The 19,498-nt window shown below is 40.7% G+C and overlaps 2 protein-coding genes across 2 annotated transcripts; both read left to right on the top strand.

Annotated features, from left to right (window-relative positions):
* The first annotated feature begins 2,562 nt into the window (after positions 1 to 2,562).
* On the top strand, positions 2,563 to 10,922 carry ndnfl (neuron-derived neurotrophic factor, like). Its single transcript, XM_088351213.1, has 4 exons — positions 2,563 to 2,655; positions 6,826 to 7,114; positions 7,197 to 7,318; positions 8,839 to 10,922. Exons 2-4 carry the CDS (start codon positions 6,927 to 6,929, stop codon positions 10,245 to 10,247), a joined length of 1,719 nt encoding a protein of 572 aa, XP_088207339.1. The 5' UTR covers positions 2,563 to 2,655; positions 6,826 to 6,926; the 3' UTR covers positions 10,248 to 10,922.
* A 5,234-nt stretch (positions 10,923 to 16,156) lies between these two features.
* Positions 16,157 to 19,429, top strand: dnajc9 (DnaJ (Hsp40) homolog, subfamily C, member 9). The gene is made up of 5 exons (XM_088351268.1): positions 16,157 to 16,429; positions 18,513 to 18,650; positions 18,731 to 18,985; positions 19,051 to 19,137; positions 19,206 to 19,429. Exons 1-5 carry the CDS (start codon positions 16,256 to 16,258, stop codon positions 19,308 to 19,310), a joined length of 759 nt encoding a protein of 252 aa, XP_088207394.1. The 5' UTR covers positions 16,157 to 16,255; the 3' UTR covers positions 19,311 to 19,429.
* Positions 19,430 to 19,498: the final 69 nt, after the last annotated feature.

Consider the following 19,498-nt stretch of genomic DNA (forward strand, 5'->3'; position numbering starts at 1 on the left):
TGGAAAACGTGTCAGTAGCTGGGACCGGAGAACAAAAACGTAGTCGGGGTCGGAAGCGAGTCGCAAGCCAGGACAGTAGAGCAGACGTGGTCGAGATAAAAACGTGTCGTAGCCGGGGAGAGACGGGAGCAAAAACGGGACAGGTGGGAGTCAGGGTCGAAAAAAGGCTTGCCCAGTATACACTGAGGTTCGTAGACAGACTGACAACAGGCGACAGACTGGAGTGGGTTTAAATAGGGACAGGGAGCCAATCAGAGTCTGAGGCAGTTGGCGCCAAAGGAGCGGGCACAGGGGAATCAAATCATGACAATGTAGCTTTTGTGTTTGTATCCTGGCATTTAGTAAGTGTTTATCAGCTTTTGTTTTTTAATGTAGACCGAGTGCACCAGGGTCATTAATTGGTAAAGCCTTATTTGGTTCTTACTAACATGTTAACATAAAAGTTTTTTTTTCCAGCAGTGTACAGTAATTATCAAAAATGTAGACAATGACAACAGCCATTCTCAAAGACACAAGAGTGAGGATGAGTTTTTTTTAATATTATTCAATCAAATTTGCCCTAACCGGTCAAATGGTGTAGCGCTGTTTTGAGCTGGTGTGATCTTTTTAAAGTGTCGAAAGATTTCCAAGTTGGCAGATTTTTGCAACTTAAGGTTGTTGGTTGGTCTTGTCATACGAAAAAGGCAAGTGTTAGGATCTGGCAGGCCACCTTCCCCTTTGGAGGAAGACACACCTTAGCCCAATCTCCACGCACCTCTCTCTAATTATCCTGACCCTTTATGATGACTGTTTTGATGCACACAGGGTTGAGTCATTACATTGCCTTTCCATTTAAGTCTTCGTTTCTGGTTTAAACATTGTCAGGTTTGATTTTGTTTGGACGTGTCTTTTTGGGTGTTTTGTGACCCCATGTTTGTTTGATAATTTGCATCCTCATTTCGATTTTGTTTTTTTGTTTTTAGTTTGGATATTTTTAGGTTGGATTTTTTTATTGATGATGTTATTTGTCTTGAGACGCCTTGTGTGTTTGTTACTTTGTTTCTTGCACCTGCATTTCTATTTTGGTCTTTGTTTCGGGTTTGGATATTGTCGGGTTGGATTTTTGGACATGCAATCTGTTTTGTGACCCTATGTTTGTTTGTTACTTTGTTCCTGAGCACCCCTGCCTCAGTTCCTGTTTCTCTTCACTTGGGTTAACCCACAAATCAAAACAGCTAGATGCATACCTGTCAACCTCCACGGCTCCATGCCCTTACAAACTGTCGTATTTTCCCTTACAAAATACAAAATAATCTTACACCATATTTTTTTTTCAAATGTGTTTTTTTATGTCGTTTAACATGTTATATTTTACATGTGTTTCGTTATATCATATACACATTGATAATTAACATTTTGATGTGAGATCCTGAGTTGCTTGACATAAATGAGGTTTATTATTAAAAAAAAGTTCAAAAATTAAGTAGCTTTGGCATTCACTGTAGAAGGAAAAAATACATGCAAATATAATGAAGCAGAATAATACATTTTCTTATTCAAATTATTAATTCATTTTCTGCATTAAATTATTGTTGGTAATATATTGACTAAAGGGATAACCACAAACATGTCTTTTTTCATTTTCTCCTTTCATACTTTCTTTTTTTCTTAACTTCTTTATAGAACATAATAATTCGTAATATAATGCATCAAAGCAAGTGAGCCGTTTGAGAGACGTCTCTCTTTATCGAGTTGAGCCAAAAAAGACAATTCTCTAAAAAGAGATGGACTTCCTTTCACTACACAACTACCACATGAAATCCAATGGTTTTTAAGGCCACATGTATTTCAAATTTACTCAATCAACCCCACCTGTTGTTTTCAGATCAGAATGACTAACTTCGTTTTAATTCAGGTTCAGCCATTGCGACTTGATGATTCCAAGAAAATTCAAAACTATGTTGTAATGTAGGCCTACTGCTCTGCTTTCGCTTTGTTCACGTGTGATCGGAATGATGCATGATAGGAAATCCCCAGGCGGCAGATGCATGCGCACAGTAGCATCAAACCACTCGATACCGAGATAGAGGCTACCGCAGCGAACTCGTTTGACTTGATTGATTTGCTGTTTTGAGATAGTCGTGTATACCGGATGGTACCCATAAAAATTTGCGTTTTTCCATCCAGATTTTCATGTACGTCGTACACGTCTTAAAATGCATAATAAACGTACCGGTACTTTGTACGGCAAAAACGTACAGGTTGACAGGTATGCAGATGAGATAGCATCCCCTTATCAAGCTTGTATTCCTTGCATCTGATTCAAGTTGACCATTGAGCTGGACATGTTAGAGTGGACATGGCCACAACATTCAAGAGTTGAGGAAACTGTTTTTCGTCATAATGTTGGTCTTTTAATCGTTTATTTGAGGGATGATGGTATAACTCTCAAGATTTACAACATTGTCCTGTTACATTATTCGATTATCTTGCCTTAATGAATTCATGTTATCTCCAAGCCCTTACATGTGTGAATAAGATAAAACCTGCCAATTGCTCCTCCTCTTCCCTCCACTCCTCCTACTCTTCTTCCTCCACCATCACTCCTCCTCTTCTTCCATCCCTCACTTGATGCCATCCCTGTGGCGGAAGAGAGCCTGCACAACGGATGAGACGGTAAGAAAAGAATGCTTTCTAACTTCTTTGATTGTTGCCAAGAACGTGTGAATGCATGTTGTCCTGCTCTGTAAAAGTAGAAGCTCCAGGAAGGGCGATGCCGCCAGGTGGTAAATATTAAGTCGGGCGCCTCCCTGTCACCTTGTCAACCGCCCTCGGAAAAGACAACTAGCGCAGCGCAACTTAATCCCCTTCATGCATCTAAAGAGCGGAAGGCAGATGGTCCTTGAAGCGGATGGGACTTGTGAAAGGATGCCACACGGATTCCCAACCTGTCCTTTTGGCTTCCTTTAGAGCAACAAACCCGGTGACTAAGAAGAAGGAGAAGGATAAACAGCAGGGAGTTCTAGAGGGGGGAAATATGTATTTAAATCTAGAAATCCAGCGGGACCATCAAAAGTGGTGAGCTACTGCGTTTTAAGTGGACGGTGTGTATATTTATAGAGGCCGCTGGTTAAGTTCACTAAGCTCCCGCTTACGCTTTCATTTCTTGCCTTATGAAAATTCAGCTGCTGAGCAGCCAAATGCATATTTCATCAACACACACGAACGCACACACACGCCACACAAAAAGACACAGATCCGTCATTCAGCTTGTCCTTAAAATGTCAACCGACTTGACAGATCTTTTTTCTGATTCCCAAATGCGTGCTCCCCCCTTTACTTTCCTTCCCCTCTAATTATTCCCAAATCCAACAACATCCCTCCAGATCCCTTCCTTTCTGAGTGCAAGAGTAATGAGCCAGTGCCGGCTGTTTTTGTGTGCATGTGTGTGACTTTGTAGCTGCAAGAGTTTGGAATCCGGGTGCGTCCCGCAAGACTTAGAAGTGTGCGTTTGTGTTCTTACATGTGTGTGAAGCCGACTCCGAGATTCCTCCTCCCGCAAATGTCATCTGATCTGTGGGGGCATGATGCTTACATCTTGTTAGAGGGAAAAAGGCGCTCGTGTCATTTGGCAGGGACGCCGTCACTTTGAACAAACGTGGGCCTCTCTGGGGAAACGAAAAGTACACACAGACCTGTAATCATCTCGTGTATGAGGAGAGGAAAGCAGCGATGCGTGCACCTGCAAATCACCGAAATAGATGCGTGGAGTGGATGGAAATGAGTTGAGTGTTGTACATAATCAACGAAAGCCCAGCTTGGACTTAACTAACGTATTTATATGAGGTGCAGATAAGTTTAAACTTTAGTAGACATTCAAAGAGAGAAAACATCAATTGAACTTGTAAGGAAGACAAGGAGAGAAGCCTTAAGATAAAAATTTCCAACCTCTTTTACAGGCCCTCCTCTGAGACTTTTCCTTTCCTCTACATATCCTAGGGTGTGGAAATAAAAGAACAGCAACATTGCTGGCCAATAGCGACAATTATATAACAGTCAAAACAACGAATGCCATTATAGTCATAATAATAAAATGGCATCTGACCTTTCTTTTTGATAAAGGTTACAAAAAGCAGAGAACGTAGTGGATATCAAAGAAATGCAACATGATTGGCCAATGGTGACAATTATGTAAATAATGCATAATAATCTAAATAACAAACAAAAGTCCAAAGTAACAGTCAAAAGAACAAACAGTGAGCAAAAATAACCAACATTTGTGCACAATAATAATGGACAAAATAACAAACAACCCTGGCATCCTCAGGAAACTTTTTGTTGCTATGTTTCTCAACCTTTATTGAGCCAAATGTTTGAAAATTATTTCCCTGCACAACATTAATGTTTTTAAAGCTTTAATTAACATGTTGCCTACATTACCAGTATAAAGTTTTTCTTATCATTTGTGGTCATTGTGGCTCCAGAGGTAATACAATTTTGTCAAGTCAAGTCAAATCATGTTTATTTGTATAGCCCTTAATCACAAGGAGTCTCAAAGGGCTGCACAGACCACAGATTATTGCAAACTACCATTATTACTATTATTACACCCTCCCCTGATCTAAAACCTACATGAGGGCATGGAAAAACTCAGGAACCTCAACATGAAGAAAATTAAGAAACCTTTAGAAGGGACCGCATATGAGGTAATCCCCCTTTCAGGATGACCAGGCTGCAATGGATGTTGCAATAACAAATAATACACAGATGTTGTCAACAGCAAATATAGGTCATTCATAAGCCAGAGAATAGAAGTGTATTTTAAGCCTAGTTTTAAACAGTTCCCCTGAGGTTGCAGATCGAATCTCAAGGGGCAGAGCATTCCACAGCATCGGGGCCCAGATGGAGAACGCTCTCAAACCTGGGGATCGCTTCTTGGCTCTTGGGATCACTAGTAGACCATCATTTTCAGAGTGATGGCTCTGGACCGGATCATAGGAGGAAATTCAACCTGAAAGACCTTAAAATAACATCTTAAGCTAACAGGGAGCCAATGCAGAATAGCTAAAATCGGCCTTATGTGATCAAACTTTCTTGTTCTAGTCAAAAGTCTCGCTGCAGCATTTTGTACCAGGTGCAGGCTCTTTGATTTTGGACTTTGGGAGACCGGAGAGTAGTACATTTACACTTTGCATTTGTTTTGTAAAACACGGCCGCTATTGGTGTTTGAGAGTGTGTGTTAATGGGTAAGTGTGAAGCACATTATAAAGTGCTTTGGGAGGTCTTCATTGACTTGAAAAGCGCTATATAAATGCAGACCATTTACCATTTACATTACAGTAATCGAGACAGGAGGTAACAAACGCATAAATTATAATTCCTGCATCAGACTGGGACAGCATAGGGCAAATGTTAGCAATGTTGCGAAGATGAAAAAAAGCTGTTCTAGTAATATTTTTAATGTGTGTTTGGAAGGACAGATTGGGGTCAAATGTGAAAAATACATTTTTGACTTAGTCACTCTGGGTGATACTGCATTTGTCAATTTTCAGAGCAGTTTTTGAGAAAAGTCACAGCATTTAGATGGACCAATAATTAACATTTCGGTCTTTTCAGAGTTAAGGCGCAAGAAGTTGAGCGATCTTTTTATCTTAGTGAGGCAGACCTCCAAATTTCCACAGTTTAATGGGGCAGATTCCTCCATCAGAATATATAGTTGAGTGTTGTCTGCCTAGCAATGGAAACTAATATTATACTTGCGAATAATATCACCGGATGGAAGCATGTAATTGGTGAAAAGAAGAGGGCCAAGAACTGAACTCTGCGGAACACCACAGGTAACACTAAAAGGCTCAGATGCCATTTCACCATATTTAACACAATACGTCCTATCTGAGAGGTAGGATCTGAACCATAAGAGGGCGGTTCCTGAGAGACCAATCCATTTTTCCAACTGGTCGAGTAAGATATTATGGTCCACAGTGTCAAAGGCAGCACTAAGGTCCAGCAGAAACAAGAGTGATTAAGCGCCGGAGTCCATTACCAGTAGAAGATCATCGGTACATTTTGCTGTATTCTTTAATTCTTTAACCTATTTTTCAAGTTTCAAGGGATTTCTGAATGAACAAAAAATATATTTATCTGCTGGTGGAACAAAACATTTTTTGTAGGTTTTAACTATTTATTTGTTGTTGTTTTTTGTTAGTAAAACAAGAAAATGATTAATTAAATCTGCAAAATGATGCGCAATATTTTCACTTTATTTAAATATGTTTGCAGTGCAATCTTAAACTGCCTTGTCAAACAATATGTTATTTAATGTTTTCCCTGTATTAACTCATGAGTAGATAATTATTGTATAAAAAGACAAGAATATGATCTGCTGCCACCAACTGATATGGATGAATTTTAGTTACTTAGCTGATCACTGGAATAAAGCAATGATACTGAACACTGACGTGCTTTTTTGCAAGGAAAAAAATGGGCAATTCCCTGCGGTGCACTAGCTATTGTTTGATTGCACACTGTTTGAAAAACAACTGTCTACAGAAATTTCGTGCTTCACAATGGTGGTTTAACCTCTTTCTGTTGAAGTATGTCTAGCTGCGAGACTCGACCATTTTGTTCTTTTTTCAAGCAATGGTTCCTAATGGGGGTATTAATACACATAGAAGTACTTGAAGGTACCTCAAGGGGGTAGTATGTAGTAAGGAGTTCAATAAAATTGCTCCACTGACACTTACCGTACCTTTCAGAGATTTTCCTTCCAGTGGTGTTCTTGCTCTGAAATCATTGCATTCACTTTCTTCATCAGGATATGACACTAATTATTTCACACATTTTTAGGACCCAATGAATGACCAAGTGCTGATGTGAAGTATTAGATTCCTTTGCATCTGCAAAACCAAGGTTATATCAACAAAGTGACAGCTGAGATCAGTGAACCAATGGGAAAGATGTCACCAGCTTCACTTTTTCACCGTCTTGCTGCCATCCTGATGCTCTTCTGGGCTGCGCTGTGGTGTCCAGCCGATTTGGCCTCAGCACCCGAAAATGAGGTGACACTCTGGCCCACCGGTTGGCTATCAGAAGGGAAGATCACCACTGTGACGCTCCCTAAAGGTCGCACTCGCAGGTAAAACGAAAAAAAAAAAAAAAAAGATTAATATGTCGGTTTTGGTATACGATTCGTTTCTCACTGGAAACTTCTTTCGCAGGATGTACTTCACACTGAGAAAGGTAACAGTCATGTCAGTGACTGTCATCCCTTGTGACTCCCTTGTTGAGTGGAGCTTGGTGGCCCGGATTCTGACGGAGAAAACCCTCAAGAGTCAGGAGTGTGAGTGAACCATCAGACATTTAATTAAATTGTCTTCATTGTCATTGATATTAACATTTTGAAAATGTTTATGCAACAAGATTAGACATTTGGGGGTAAACATATAATTAAGACTTTAAAGAGAAAAACGAGATAAAAGATTGTCAGGATAAATATGTAAAAGTATTTACAAAGTAGCGCTTAAAAAGTGGTCTAAGTCATAAAAATAGTGCTTAATGTTTGGTTTAGTTTGGTTTGGTTTAGGTTGGTTTTGGTTTTGGTTTTGGTTTTGGTGTTGGTTTGGTTAGGTTAGGTTAGGTTAGGTTTGGTTGGGTTAGTTTCATTTCGTTTTGTTTTTTGAGTCACTGACAACACTCGACTGAGGTTCCTGTATTGATTTATTATTATTTTCGATTCCTTGAAAGGTTTACTTTTGTCTTTTTGAAACTAGGCTTTCCATGTAATATTAATCTGATACAGTATCTGCCTGCATAGATAAGATAGCAACAGCTAAATATGTCAAAGCAGTCTTATTTTGAGTGCCCTAATTGGTAAAACATGTTTCACTCGTCCAATTTCACTACTTTTGCTGCTATGATCTCGCAATTTATCAAGGAAAAAGAAAATATTGGTCCCACCAATGCCAAAAATGATGATCACAGATATAAACAAGTAAGAAACCAGGAATCACCTTATCTTAACCATAAAGCATACATAAAATAAATAATCCACATACATCTTTCAATATCTTGATTTAAGTCAAATATAAATATATAAGTTGAAATTTCACATCACATTGTTGGATTCCAAATGATCCCACAGAGAGGTCCATTGGATTTGATTAACAATACACAGAATAGTATTGTATAGCAGCATTAAACTACATCTTTTTATCAATTTATTTATTTCTCCCTTGTAAACATGAGAACCCCGCTGAAAATATCTGCATTTGGTGAAACTGGGTTGTCTGGTTTGGTTAAGTATTGTTGGTCGTTATTTCCTCTAAGGCGTTGATCCTGATGTCAGTTTTTGGTTGTCCCAAGGTGTCGTTGATTGTTGTTCAGCCAGATAGTTAGCCAAGTAAGCCTCTTGGCCTCGGAGCAGACCTGCCATTGTGCAATTCAGCACTCTGATTTTCTTATTCACCATATTTCTAATCCGTCGCAACGAAGTCCACATTCTCATGTCGACAAACATCATTCCAATGTTCGTGATGATGAGCAGTTGAACATCCTCTGCATCATCAATGTCCAGTGATGCCAGACACAGTCCACGCCAGAATTCCAGCTGTTGAGCATTTACCCCAACATAAGTGTGTCTTATGGACAGGCTCATCTATTTTCTTTCAACTATTCTGGTAGCATACCTTCTATCAAATGTGCCAATTGCCCAAGAAACAAGCTCCATAATAGCAGACAACATATTCCTCTTATGACTCGCAATTATTTATCTTATTACTGCCTGTGTCCAACTCACTCTGTATCGTGAACATTAAATTGATGTATTATTGTTTGATGATTATTGAATTTTTTCTGCCCCAGGGAGCTCCAAAAAGAGTACACCTGAGATATGGTGGAGGGGTCCTGGGACTGAAGAGAAAATGCACACTTTTTCAGGGAGTACAGTGAACACCTACAGTGGTCCAGCTCATCCACGCGCATCCGTCTATGTCCTTCGACTGCGTTCAAAGCAGCAGAACAGCAGAGCTACAGTGTATCTCCATCAAGGCCCGGATCCTCCTGGGGTTTTCCCTGCAATGCCATCCGACCGCCGCGTACACACCCTTGGTGTAGGGATGACCAGCGTCACACTCAGCTGGAATCCGAGCACATCGTTGGCCAGTCCCGTTCAGAACGAATATGACTATTGCGTCCTGGTGAACACCGAGCGCAACTTGCCCAGCCTTTGTGCAGCCCAAGCGACCGTCAGAGAGGAGTGGAATAAAAAACGGGAGAAGGAGAAGAAGAAGAGGAGGGTGACCGCATGGCCAATTCTGAAGGAATGGTGGTGGCAACAGTGGGAGGTGGACTCGGAGGTCAATAGTCTATCTTCTGTCCGGGATCCCCAGTGTGTCTGTGAAGGGACAGAAAACATCTGCACAGTCTCTGAACTTTTACCTGACACGCAGTACTTCTTTGATGTCTTCATTAGGGACCGAATCAACGGAACCAGTGCCGCCTACATGGGGACTGCAGCCCGGACCCACGGGGAAGCCCGGCCCTCAGTCGAATCGTTGAATGAAGGTGATCTGAGGTGGGTCACTTTTAGTGATGGAGTCCTTGGTTCTGAGAAGTTCTTCAGCTTCAGTCCTCGTGGTTCGTCAAAGAGTGGTCTCCTCACCGCGCAAAGCTGTGGAGGGGGCAGTAAATTTAGGATAATCGTCTCCAGTGGAGGTCATGTTCTTGCCACTAGGGCCCTGGGGAAAGACTTGGTGCAAATTTGGCTGCAGGGAAGCCCGGTTTATAACATCCACTTGGAAAGGGTAGCAATGGCAGTGAGTGAGAGCTTTGCTTCTACTTTGCCAGGGGGTCTGAAGGATTCAGTCAAGTTACAGACCGCATCTGCCCACCATCGCAAGGGTGTCCCGTCCCTACCGTCTACGTTGCAAGTCAAATCCTTCAATCGCTTAAGAGGATGCAACAGCGTCACTATAGCCTGGATGGGCACAGAGGAGAGGAGCCACTACTGTGTGTACCAACGTAAGCAGGGGAGCCGACGTGATGAAGACGCCCTTGCCGCATCCTGCCTAGGACCAGAATCCCGGTCAGATACTGAGAGGGTCTTATGCAAGTATTTCCAGGAGTTAAACCCGAGGCGAGCCGTCACCACGGCTGTGATCGGGGGCCTGGAGCCAGGGACCACTTATGTGTTTGATGTCTATTTAATGAGACGCTGGGGGATTCCTGTCAAGTACGTCAGCAAGAAAGTCAAGACCAAGAAAGGATGCTGAGATGCTGCCATCTTCAGGAGACTTGTGGACTCAACTGCAGAAACCTGACCATGAGAATGAGGCCATTATATTTTTGTCGGAAAGGACTTACTTTTTGAAGGAGCAATGGTTGGACTGGCCACTTGTCATCTTCTGAGAACGGGGGAAGAACCCACACACCAGCAAACATTCTTATTCATCTTATTCAACACCGACAACACCCCACTTGTAAATTAAGCTGCTCGAGTGCTCGGCCTGTGCTCGACTACAGATGAGGTTTATGTTGTCAGAGCACAACAGCAAATCAATGACAGAGATTATGTGTCAAATATGCATCGGGAACAGATGGAGCAATAATTGGATGACATATGAGACATGTGGGACCAGTGGGAGACTGTGAGGTTGGGGGGGATTTGTAGTGTATATTTCCAGTGCTGCGCAGCAGGGGCTCAATATACAGATTCTTGGTTCAAAGTCAAAAGTGTGTATCTTTGTGTTGTGCTTTTTGCATGAAGCAAAGGGAAAAAATTGCTTGTGACTATAGCATTGTCGTTTATATTCTCATACAGCTTTGAACACGCCAATAAATACCGGGATATCTGATACATGTTTTACCGTAATGTCATATTTGATCTTTCCAAAACAACAGTAAAAGCCCTTTGTTTTATTCAAAATAAAAATTTTGATGAGAATACATTCTTTAGTTAAAAAAATAAATACAATACATATTTCCTTTAGTTCGAGTGGTTTCCCGAAATAAAACCATCTGGCTAAGTAAACATCTTTACGTCAACCACACATAAAGTTCCAATTGTTTGTGGAGCTACATTTTTTGGAGGGTAGCGTAACCACTTGATAGAATAAAATTGTGAGCAAAACACTAAATGGAAGATAAAAATATCCACCTTTTCAGCTAAACCATATCTGGTGGAATAACCCCAAACAGATTTTTGGGCATTTCAGTGTACCTATTAACTTTCTATCTCTTAGATCAAGGCAAGGTAAAATTTTTGAGTGGCGTGTCGCATTAGTCAAGTCAATTAAAGTCATGTTTTTTTGTAAGGCCCTTAATCACAAGAAGTCTCAAAAGGCTTTACAGACTACAGACTACCATTACACACTTTAGGTTAAAACAAAATTGGCAAGCGGGCCATGCCAGAAGGAAAAATAGTTACTTTTATTTTTGGTATTTAGGATACAGTCTTGATAGCTCGACAATACATAATGGGGAAAAAATAATACAGTCCTATCCCATTTTTCGTTTCCCGAAAAACAACTAGACTTTTAAGCATTCTTTTATCAAAGTAAACATTCGAGTCATGCAAAAAATTAAAAAATGACAAAATAATGGAGAATTCTTTTTTCAGAAAAGCAGCACTGTTATGTATTTATGAATAAACATGCAGACATCTTCATGTGCATTTTATATTTCATTTTTTTGTGTGTATAAATAAACTATTTCTGCAAATTGGTTTTAAAACGCTCAGGATCAATGCTAAGTAACATATATTTCCCCCTTTTAAGCACATTTGATTATATACATTGAAAAACAACAGGGATAGCTCGGAAGTGTGTTGTTTTTGTGCAGGAAATAAATTGATAAATAACGTGAATACATAATTTCAAAAGTTAGCAAGTCAAGAAAAATGTAGCCAGATATTTGAATGTTTAGGACACTGCGGATAAGAGTGGCAGCCACAACGTATTTTTTTTTGAGTAGCACTTTAAAAAAAAAATACAGTTGACATATTCTTATATTTTTAACATTTTGGGGGCCAGATTCAGAAGCTTGGTGGGCCGCATGTGGCCCGTGGGCTGTAGTTTGCCCACCCCTGACGTAGAAACTTAAAATTAAAATTTGCATTTTTTTTTGAAAATGCCTGTGAGAACAAAAAAGAACAACAACAAAACCTAAAGTGTGGGCAGGTGACAAGATCTTGTAAATGACATGCCATTGTAATAAGATTTATCAGTCGCGTATATTTTACTAAATTTTTGGGGTAAATTCATCTTGCAAAAGAACACCATCACACCTTGCGGTCAAGTTTTACTTATATCTCTAAATCAATGTTTCATAACAAAGCAAAAACATAATTATTATTACTTATAAAGAATATAAATATTTTTATATGAATATGAAAACTTGAATTTCAAGTGTGTATTGTGACTTTTTTTAATAAGAATGATTTGATTTGATTTTTTCTTTTAATTGAACATTCCATCATTACAAAGAAAATTGGCATGAAACGGTCACACAACAACACAAAATTACCCATTTTCGAGGGAATGTTAAATGCTCCAGAATTATGTATGCAAACTCCACACAGGAGGTTCGATCTCATGACCTCAGAACTGTGCCGCATACGTGCTAATCTTTAGTGGGAGGTGGCGAGAGTCAAGAATACAGTCACATGTTTGATTCTTTCTGAGTGACTGTTACAGAGGAGGAGATTCCCAGCACCCTCGCTCAACCCAATTGATGTGTTGCAACATCTCGTTGGGAGTCATTAGGTGACCAAACCCCCCAATTTCAACCACTAATACCGAGCGCCAAGCAGGGAGGCAATGGGTTCCAATGCTATGAATCTTAGGCATAAGGCTCGAACTAGCAACCTCCCAGTCTCGGGCCGGGCGCCCTACCCCTAAGGCCACCTAGCTGGCCAAATGAATAAAAATTAGTAATTATTGGGACAGGTTTAACTCAACACAAGGGAGGAGATCCTGAAAGTTGGGATGTGTCATCTGAAATATCCTTAAAAAAAGTAAGTAGAAAATTGTCTCTGTTATGCATGTGTCATCAATGCCCAACTTAGTTCAAAGAGTCCCTATGCTTTTTTTTCCACTGTGGCTGTTTGCTTTATTTTACTTTTTGCAGAGCTGTTCACGGTGGAACACATTTATTTCGAGGAATGGGGTAATAGGGGGTGGGGGTGCTGGAGACATCATGCTCGTCCCTGCAGGTTTTTTTTCCTATGTGTCAGTGGAGCATAGAAAGTAAGAAAATGCCTGCTTCTATAAAGTCCAAACACCAACCCAAACCCCCAAAAAGATGACAAAACAAAAATTTAACGAGTGCGCCTAAAAAATGCATCTACTTGCAAGACAATCATGAATAGGCTGCCTAAGGCTGCAATCATGATTTTTGGCCAGGAGATGATACCACAGATTAACACTTTTTGAATATCCTGCACCCCAAATTTGAGGACATTATACATCCTTTGGGATTGTTTATCATCATGCATATTTGACCAAAAAAGACTAAATTTGTTGATAATAATTTGGAAAGTAGCCTTACATTTATAATATATTTTTATGGTTTAAAAAAGTGGCCATAAATATCATGAAATGTATTGATCTTTCATGATTCCTATTTTTGTGGGATGAGTAAATATACAATAGGATCTCTTGAGTTCTGACAGGTGTTATCCAGAGTTGTATATCTTACATTACATTTTTTAGTTTTTTAGTGATGTGTCGCCCGCAAAAAAATAAATAAATCAAAGCAGGATTAGGAGCCACATTGGAATTACATCTTTTATTTAGTGTTCTGTGTGGTTTGGGTGTAAATTGCTTTAAAGTTGAAACGTAAATAAATAACAGTTTTAATGCACTAAAGAGTTTCCATTTCCATAATTTTCAGGGATACCGTGGTTATTTACTTTTTTTAAATGTATTATCGGTTTATTGATTATAAATTCATTTTGTGCTTAATGTTGAATCACAGTTAGTAATGTATGGATTGTGTTTTCGATGTGGAGTGGTTAGCACGTTCGCCTAACACGGTTCGAGAGCGGGTGGAAACATATGTCGGCCTGGAGAAGGATGGGTGCCACCACGCTGTACTTGCCCAGGACAACCATTGGATATGGTGCCCTAAGGCCCTAGTGGTTAAGGAACCCGGCCAACCAACCCACCAATGTATGGATTAAGGCAACAATTAAATCTGAAGAGCCATTTCGGAGCCGAAAGATCCTTCTCTTTTTATTGAGCCGAACCGAAAAGGCTGATTCTCTAAAATGAGCTGGAATTCCCATTTTCTGGAGTTTTGATCCGAATTCAAGTCATGACAAGTTCATAACACTTTACCACTGGACCAAACAATCCATCAGTGCAAAGCATTTTGTCTATTACAGCTGAAATTCTGAAGTATCAATAAACAACCCCCTAGATAGCTCCACCCCTTTTATAGAGAATGTCAATTCTGGACAGCAAATCTTACAATAACTTCATAAGACGAACCTCAACAAAAATCACATATTCTGAGAAACAAAAAGTAAAGGAATTCATAATAAATTGAATGACTCAATAAATACAGTGAGCTACGTATTTAAAATTACCTTCAGCCCCCAAAGCTAAAGAAACACACTTTAAGATTATGAATAATATTTACCTATCAAAGTAATTGTTAAAATCACATTTTCGAATTAAAAAGAAAGTTTTTTGCAGCATTGATATTAAGGAGTGAGCAGCAATGCACCAATCTTGGCAACAGGGCACAAATGGAAACCAGCCAAAGCAGTGGAAGAAACAACAACAGCCCTCAGACATGCTGACATCGTGGGCTATGTCCAGCAAGGAAGAGGAAGCTTTGGGTTAATGGCCATCTGCCCATCTTGGAGTAAGGCCCCAGCAAAAGAACAAAGAAGGATGGCTGTGGAGGAAGTGCGCCGCCAGGAGGAGCACAGCGTAGAGGCAAGATGTCAGACAAATATTGCAGCAACTACTAGGTATGAATCCCACTATGTAAGTAAATACAAATTCCTCAAATATTTCCGAAAATGAACATTGGTATTCATATTCTTTTACATATTATTCAAATTCATGTTGCTGTTTGTTTATTGAAAAAAAAAATGTTACCACTGAGAGCTACTACAGTGGAACTTCGGTTTTCGAACGCCTCTCAGTTCGAACAAATCGGTTCTCGACCAAAAATGTCAAGAAATTCTTTCTTCGCTTTTCGTTCAAAAAATCAGAGTTCGAACGCCGGTACGCTAGGGGCGATGCTGAGCGGCGTACGGGTGTAGATTGCCCCCACCCCTCGTGAAGAACTGTTGTCATGTGAGCGTGCACTTCTTTTTGCTTTTGTTTTGAATATTGGTGAACGGAGTGTTTTAACCCCTAATTATGCCTCGGAAGAAGTTTGGTGCAAGCAGCAAAGTTGCTACAGGTGAAAAAAGAAGAGTAGTGCGTACAACTATTGCATTTAAGAAAGAAATGATAGCAAAATATGAAGAAGGTGTGCGAGTTTCCGATCTTACTATACATACAGCATGGCTTCTGCTGAGCACCTCAAAGGTAAGAAATCCTATTCATAATTCTTTTCTTTCTCCTTTAACCGCTCACCACTTGTTGTGGAGACCCGGGTGCTGAATGACGTGTAAACGACCTGATTTTTGTATTTTTACACGTTCATGTTAGCGTAATCTTTCGTACGGAAGATTACGCTAACGCGAACGTACGATTAGCCTGGGTTAGCTTCATGTTTACGTGCATCGTAAGCGTTCAGGGTGTTGGAACAGATTAAAATGATTTTACATTACTTTTAATGGGAAAACGATTTTCCGTGATCGACCAAATCGGTTTTCGAAAGGGTTCTGGAACGGATTATGGTCGAGAACTGAGGTTCCACTGTACTTGATACACATTTTCCCTTTAAAAATCCCCTCTTGTGTTAAATAAACATGTCATAATTATTATTTTTATTTGCACTTTATTCATTTTATTTTTGTTGCTGTTATTCCCCTGCATTTCTGCAGCACTTTCTGATTCCTTGAAAATTGTTCACTTGGTATCGTTGACTGTTTCATGCCAATCTTGTTTCTAATAATTCAATGTTTGCAAAAAACGTCAAAAAGTCACGACGCGGTCTGTCGCGCGCTTATGGCGCAATTGCTCAACATAACCAATAAAACAGTACGTTTGAATATGACGTCAGTACCGATGCGGATGTGTGTGACAGCCCAGCGCGCCAAAACTCCCTGTTATCCACAAAACAGCAGCGATTTGCCTGGCTAGAAATCGGCGTCAAGATGGGTTTGCTCGAGCGCTGCAAGGAGCTGTTCAAGACAGAAAGCCTGTACGAAGTTTTGGGAATCAACAAAGACGCTGCAGAGGCGGAGATCCGAAGGAGCTACTACAAAGTGTCCCTGAAGGTTCACCCGGATCGGGCACCCGACGACCCGCTGGCAACCGAAAAATTCCAGGTAATTGTTTTACCCGCCTTGATTCGACACAATCTGCAACAATGGCCAACTGTTTTGCAATTGTGTTCCTTACGTGATTCGTAAATTAAATCGAGACGTTTTAAGAAGGTCGATGCTATATGCGCAGGGAGGGAACCATTTAATGGTACGTCACCGAACTATTTGGGCACGATCTCGTCTTGTTCTGCTCACTTGTCGGAACATCTTACAGAAAAGGCTTCTTGCAGTGTTCAAATGCATGTCTAATATAGGGGTGGGCAGAATTTGAGTCGCGTTTAACACATGGATAAGGTGGAATCAAAGATTGATTTGATTCTCTTTTGTGCCTTGCAATACGTAGTCTCAATCCATTACCATGACATCCAATTTTTCCTCATATTGTCGCTGCCATTTCATCAAGTCATGTTTATTTGTATAACCCTACTCAAAAACCTCAACATGAGGAAAATTAAGAAACCTTGAAAAAGGATCGCACATGAAGTAATTCCTCTTTCATGATGACCAGGCTGCAATGGATGTTCCAATAACAAATAATACACAGATATTGTCAACATAAAATGTAGGTTATTCATTTGCTATAGAATAGAAGTGTGTTCTTTACTTTAAACGTTCGATCGATGACCAAACCGGAGAAAGGTCTCTTAAGCAACTATTTGCATTTATGAATAAACATGCAGGTATTTGCATGTACATGCTATATTCAATGTGGTATTTTTTTCTTAAATAGACTATTTAATTTGGTTTTGAAACATCAGCAGCACCGCTTATCCTCAGTAGTGTCGCGGGAGTGCTGAAGCCCATCCTAGACAACTTTGGGCAGTCAGCAGGGGACACCCTGAAGGGGTTGCCAGTCAGTTGCAGAGCACACAGAGAATACAATTTACACCTAGGAATATGGAGAAGTCAATTAACATATTTTTGCAATGTGGGAATGATACCCATGTGGAAACCCATATGGAACTGGTAGCTGGACTTGAACCCAGGATCTCAGAACTGTGCGGCAGAAGCTCTAACCAGTCAACCGCCGTGCTGCTGGTTTTGAGATACTCCTAGTTAAAGCAGAGTAATCTATGATATCCATTTTTAAGCACTAAATGTGATATTGTGTTGAATACCTCAAACTAAGGCAATTTTAATGGCATTTCATAAACATCTGGATAAATACAAAGATCTAGTTAAAAAATAAATAACAAGGGGAACTAAAACTATCAAGCGGAGCTGCCTCTTGGGTGGTGCCACTGTCACGTTTGAAATATGGATTCCCGCACGCCACAGATGCATCCATCCATTATGTGGATCTTATCCTCAGTAGGGTCGTGGGGGAGCTGGAGCCCATCCCAGCTATCTTCGGGCAGTGGGCAGGGGACACCCTGAACTGAGTGCCGCACACGCGCTAACCACTGCGCCGCCAATTAAAGATGCAGTGAAGGATAAATCAAACCAAACTTTAGCACTCATAGCTAATCAGCCTAGAAATTGGTCAATTAAGTCATGACAGAAATATTGTAAACAAACTTGCCGATAAGGAATTCCTGTGTCAAAAACACGACTGAGAGACCAGCTTTTCGCAAGTTTGTATTTTTATTACTTGGCACGTGGATTGATGTGATGTTTTGCACACATTTGCCTCAAAATTCAGAGGTCCCGGGTTCAATTCCAGCTACCAGCCTCCTTGTATGGAGTTTGCATGTTCTGCCCGTGCCCTCCAGTTTCCTCCCACGTTCTAAAAACATGGCTGGATGGGCCCAGCACCCCTGTGATCCTCGTTGGGATAAGTTCGGAAAATGTATGTTATTTTTGCGTACAAACATTTGTTGGCCGAGAGAGGGATGGATGCCACCAGGCTGTACTTGCCCAAGACACACCACAGGAATTGGTGCTCTTACAACCCTAGTGGTTAAGGGATCACACACACCCACCACACAAACCTGTTTAATGCCGCACTTGGGCTGTGCCTTTAAAATATTGTCAGACATTAAAGCGGTCCGTGGTACGGAAAAACTTGCCGACCACAGCTGTATGTTACCGTATGCTTATTATTGTGCAATTTCTACCATTCATGTTTAAAAAATGTTCAATGCAGGTTTTGGGCAAGTTGTATACAGTGCTGACCGATAAAGAACAGCGGGCCGTCTATGACGAGCAGGGCATTGTTGACGAGGAGAGCGAGTTGAGTAAGGATCGCTGCTGGGAAGACTATTGGAGGCTACTTTTCCCAAAGGTAGGTGTTGAAATTCATACCATTCCAGAGGTCAGGCCGCAAAAATGTCTGTCAACATCAATCCGCCGTTTGTTCCCTAGATCACTTTGCAAGACATCTTGGATTTTGAGAAGACCTATAAAGGCTCCGACGAAGAGCGGGAGGACTTACTGAAGACGTACGTTCAGCACCAAGGAGACATGGACGCAATCGTGTCCTGCGTGCTGTGCGGCTCCTGTGACGATGAGCCCAGGCTCGCCGACATCATCCGGGAAGCCATAAAGGACGGGGAGGTGGAAGAATTCCCTGCTTTCACACAGGAAAGCGACAAGAAGAAGCGGGCTCGCCGAAAAAGGGTGAGTGGCCCCGATGTAATCGCACAAAATCACATGCAAGCTCCTGAATGTGATTTCCAATTCAGGCGGACAGAGAGCGAAAAGAGGCAGAAGAGATGCAGAAAGAGATGGGACTCGGCGAAGCAGATGACAGTCTTGCCATGATGATTAGGGTAGGGGAAACATTTGTAAACTCCTGCTTGTTTGTTCTTCATGGAGTTGTTTTTTTTATTTGGTCCAGAAAAAACAAGCATCGAGGGAACAGAACTTGGGTAACTTCCTCTCCGACTTGGAGGCCAAGTATTGCAAAAAAGGCGGAAAATCCTCAAAGAGGGCAAAGAAGTGAAATGATCAGATGGACTTTTATGGTTATGGACAGTTTTTCCCACAAGTTCAAGATTGAGTTACCGTAATCATTGTTTGAATATGTTCAAAGTTTCTGTAATAAAATGTATAACTAAAGTACATTTTTGTTGTCTTCTGAAGTCAGAAAAATTACTGCAGGATACACAACTGCTGCATTTTGGTTTTGTG

This window comes from Urocampus carinirostris, chromosome 13, assembly GCF_059441175.1.
Source record: "Urocampus carinirostris isolate Australia breed hairy pipefish chromosome 13, RoL_Ucar_1.0, whole genome shotgun sequence".
NCBI lineage: Eukaryota > Metazoa > Chordata > Actinopteri > Syngnathiformes > Syngnathidae > Urocampus > Urocampus carinirostris.

Excerpts from the sequence above, each read along its gene's own strand:
- ndnfl (XM_088351213.1), top strand. The coding sequence starts at position 6,927 with ATGGGAAAGATGTCACCAGCTTCACTTTTTCACCGTCTTGCTGCCATC. Across the intron at positions 7,115-7,196 it reads CCTAAAGGTCGCACTCGCAG|GATGTACTTCACACTGAGAA; the intron begins GTAAAACGAAAA and ends CTTCTTTCGCAG. Across the intron at positions 7,319-8,838 it reads AACCCTCAAGAGTCAGGAGT|GGAGCTCCAAAAAGAGTACA; the intron begins GTGAGTGAACCA and ends TTTCTGCCCCAG.
- dnajc9 (XM_088351268.1), top strand. The coding sequence starts at position 16,256 with ATGGGTTTGCTCGAGCGCTGCAAGGAGCTGTTCAAGACAGAAAGCCTG. Across the intron at positions 18,986-19,050 it reads AGCGGGCTCGCCGAAAAAGG|GCGGACAGAGAGCGAAAAGA; the intron begins GTGAGTGGCCCC and ends TTTCCAATTCAG. Across the intron at positions 19,138-19,205 it reads GTCTTGCCATGATGATTAGG|AAAAAACAAGCATCGAGGGA; the intron begins GTAGGGGAAACA and ends TATTTGGTCCAG.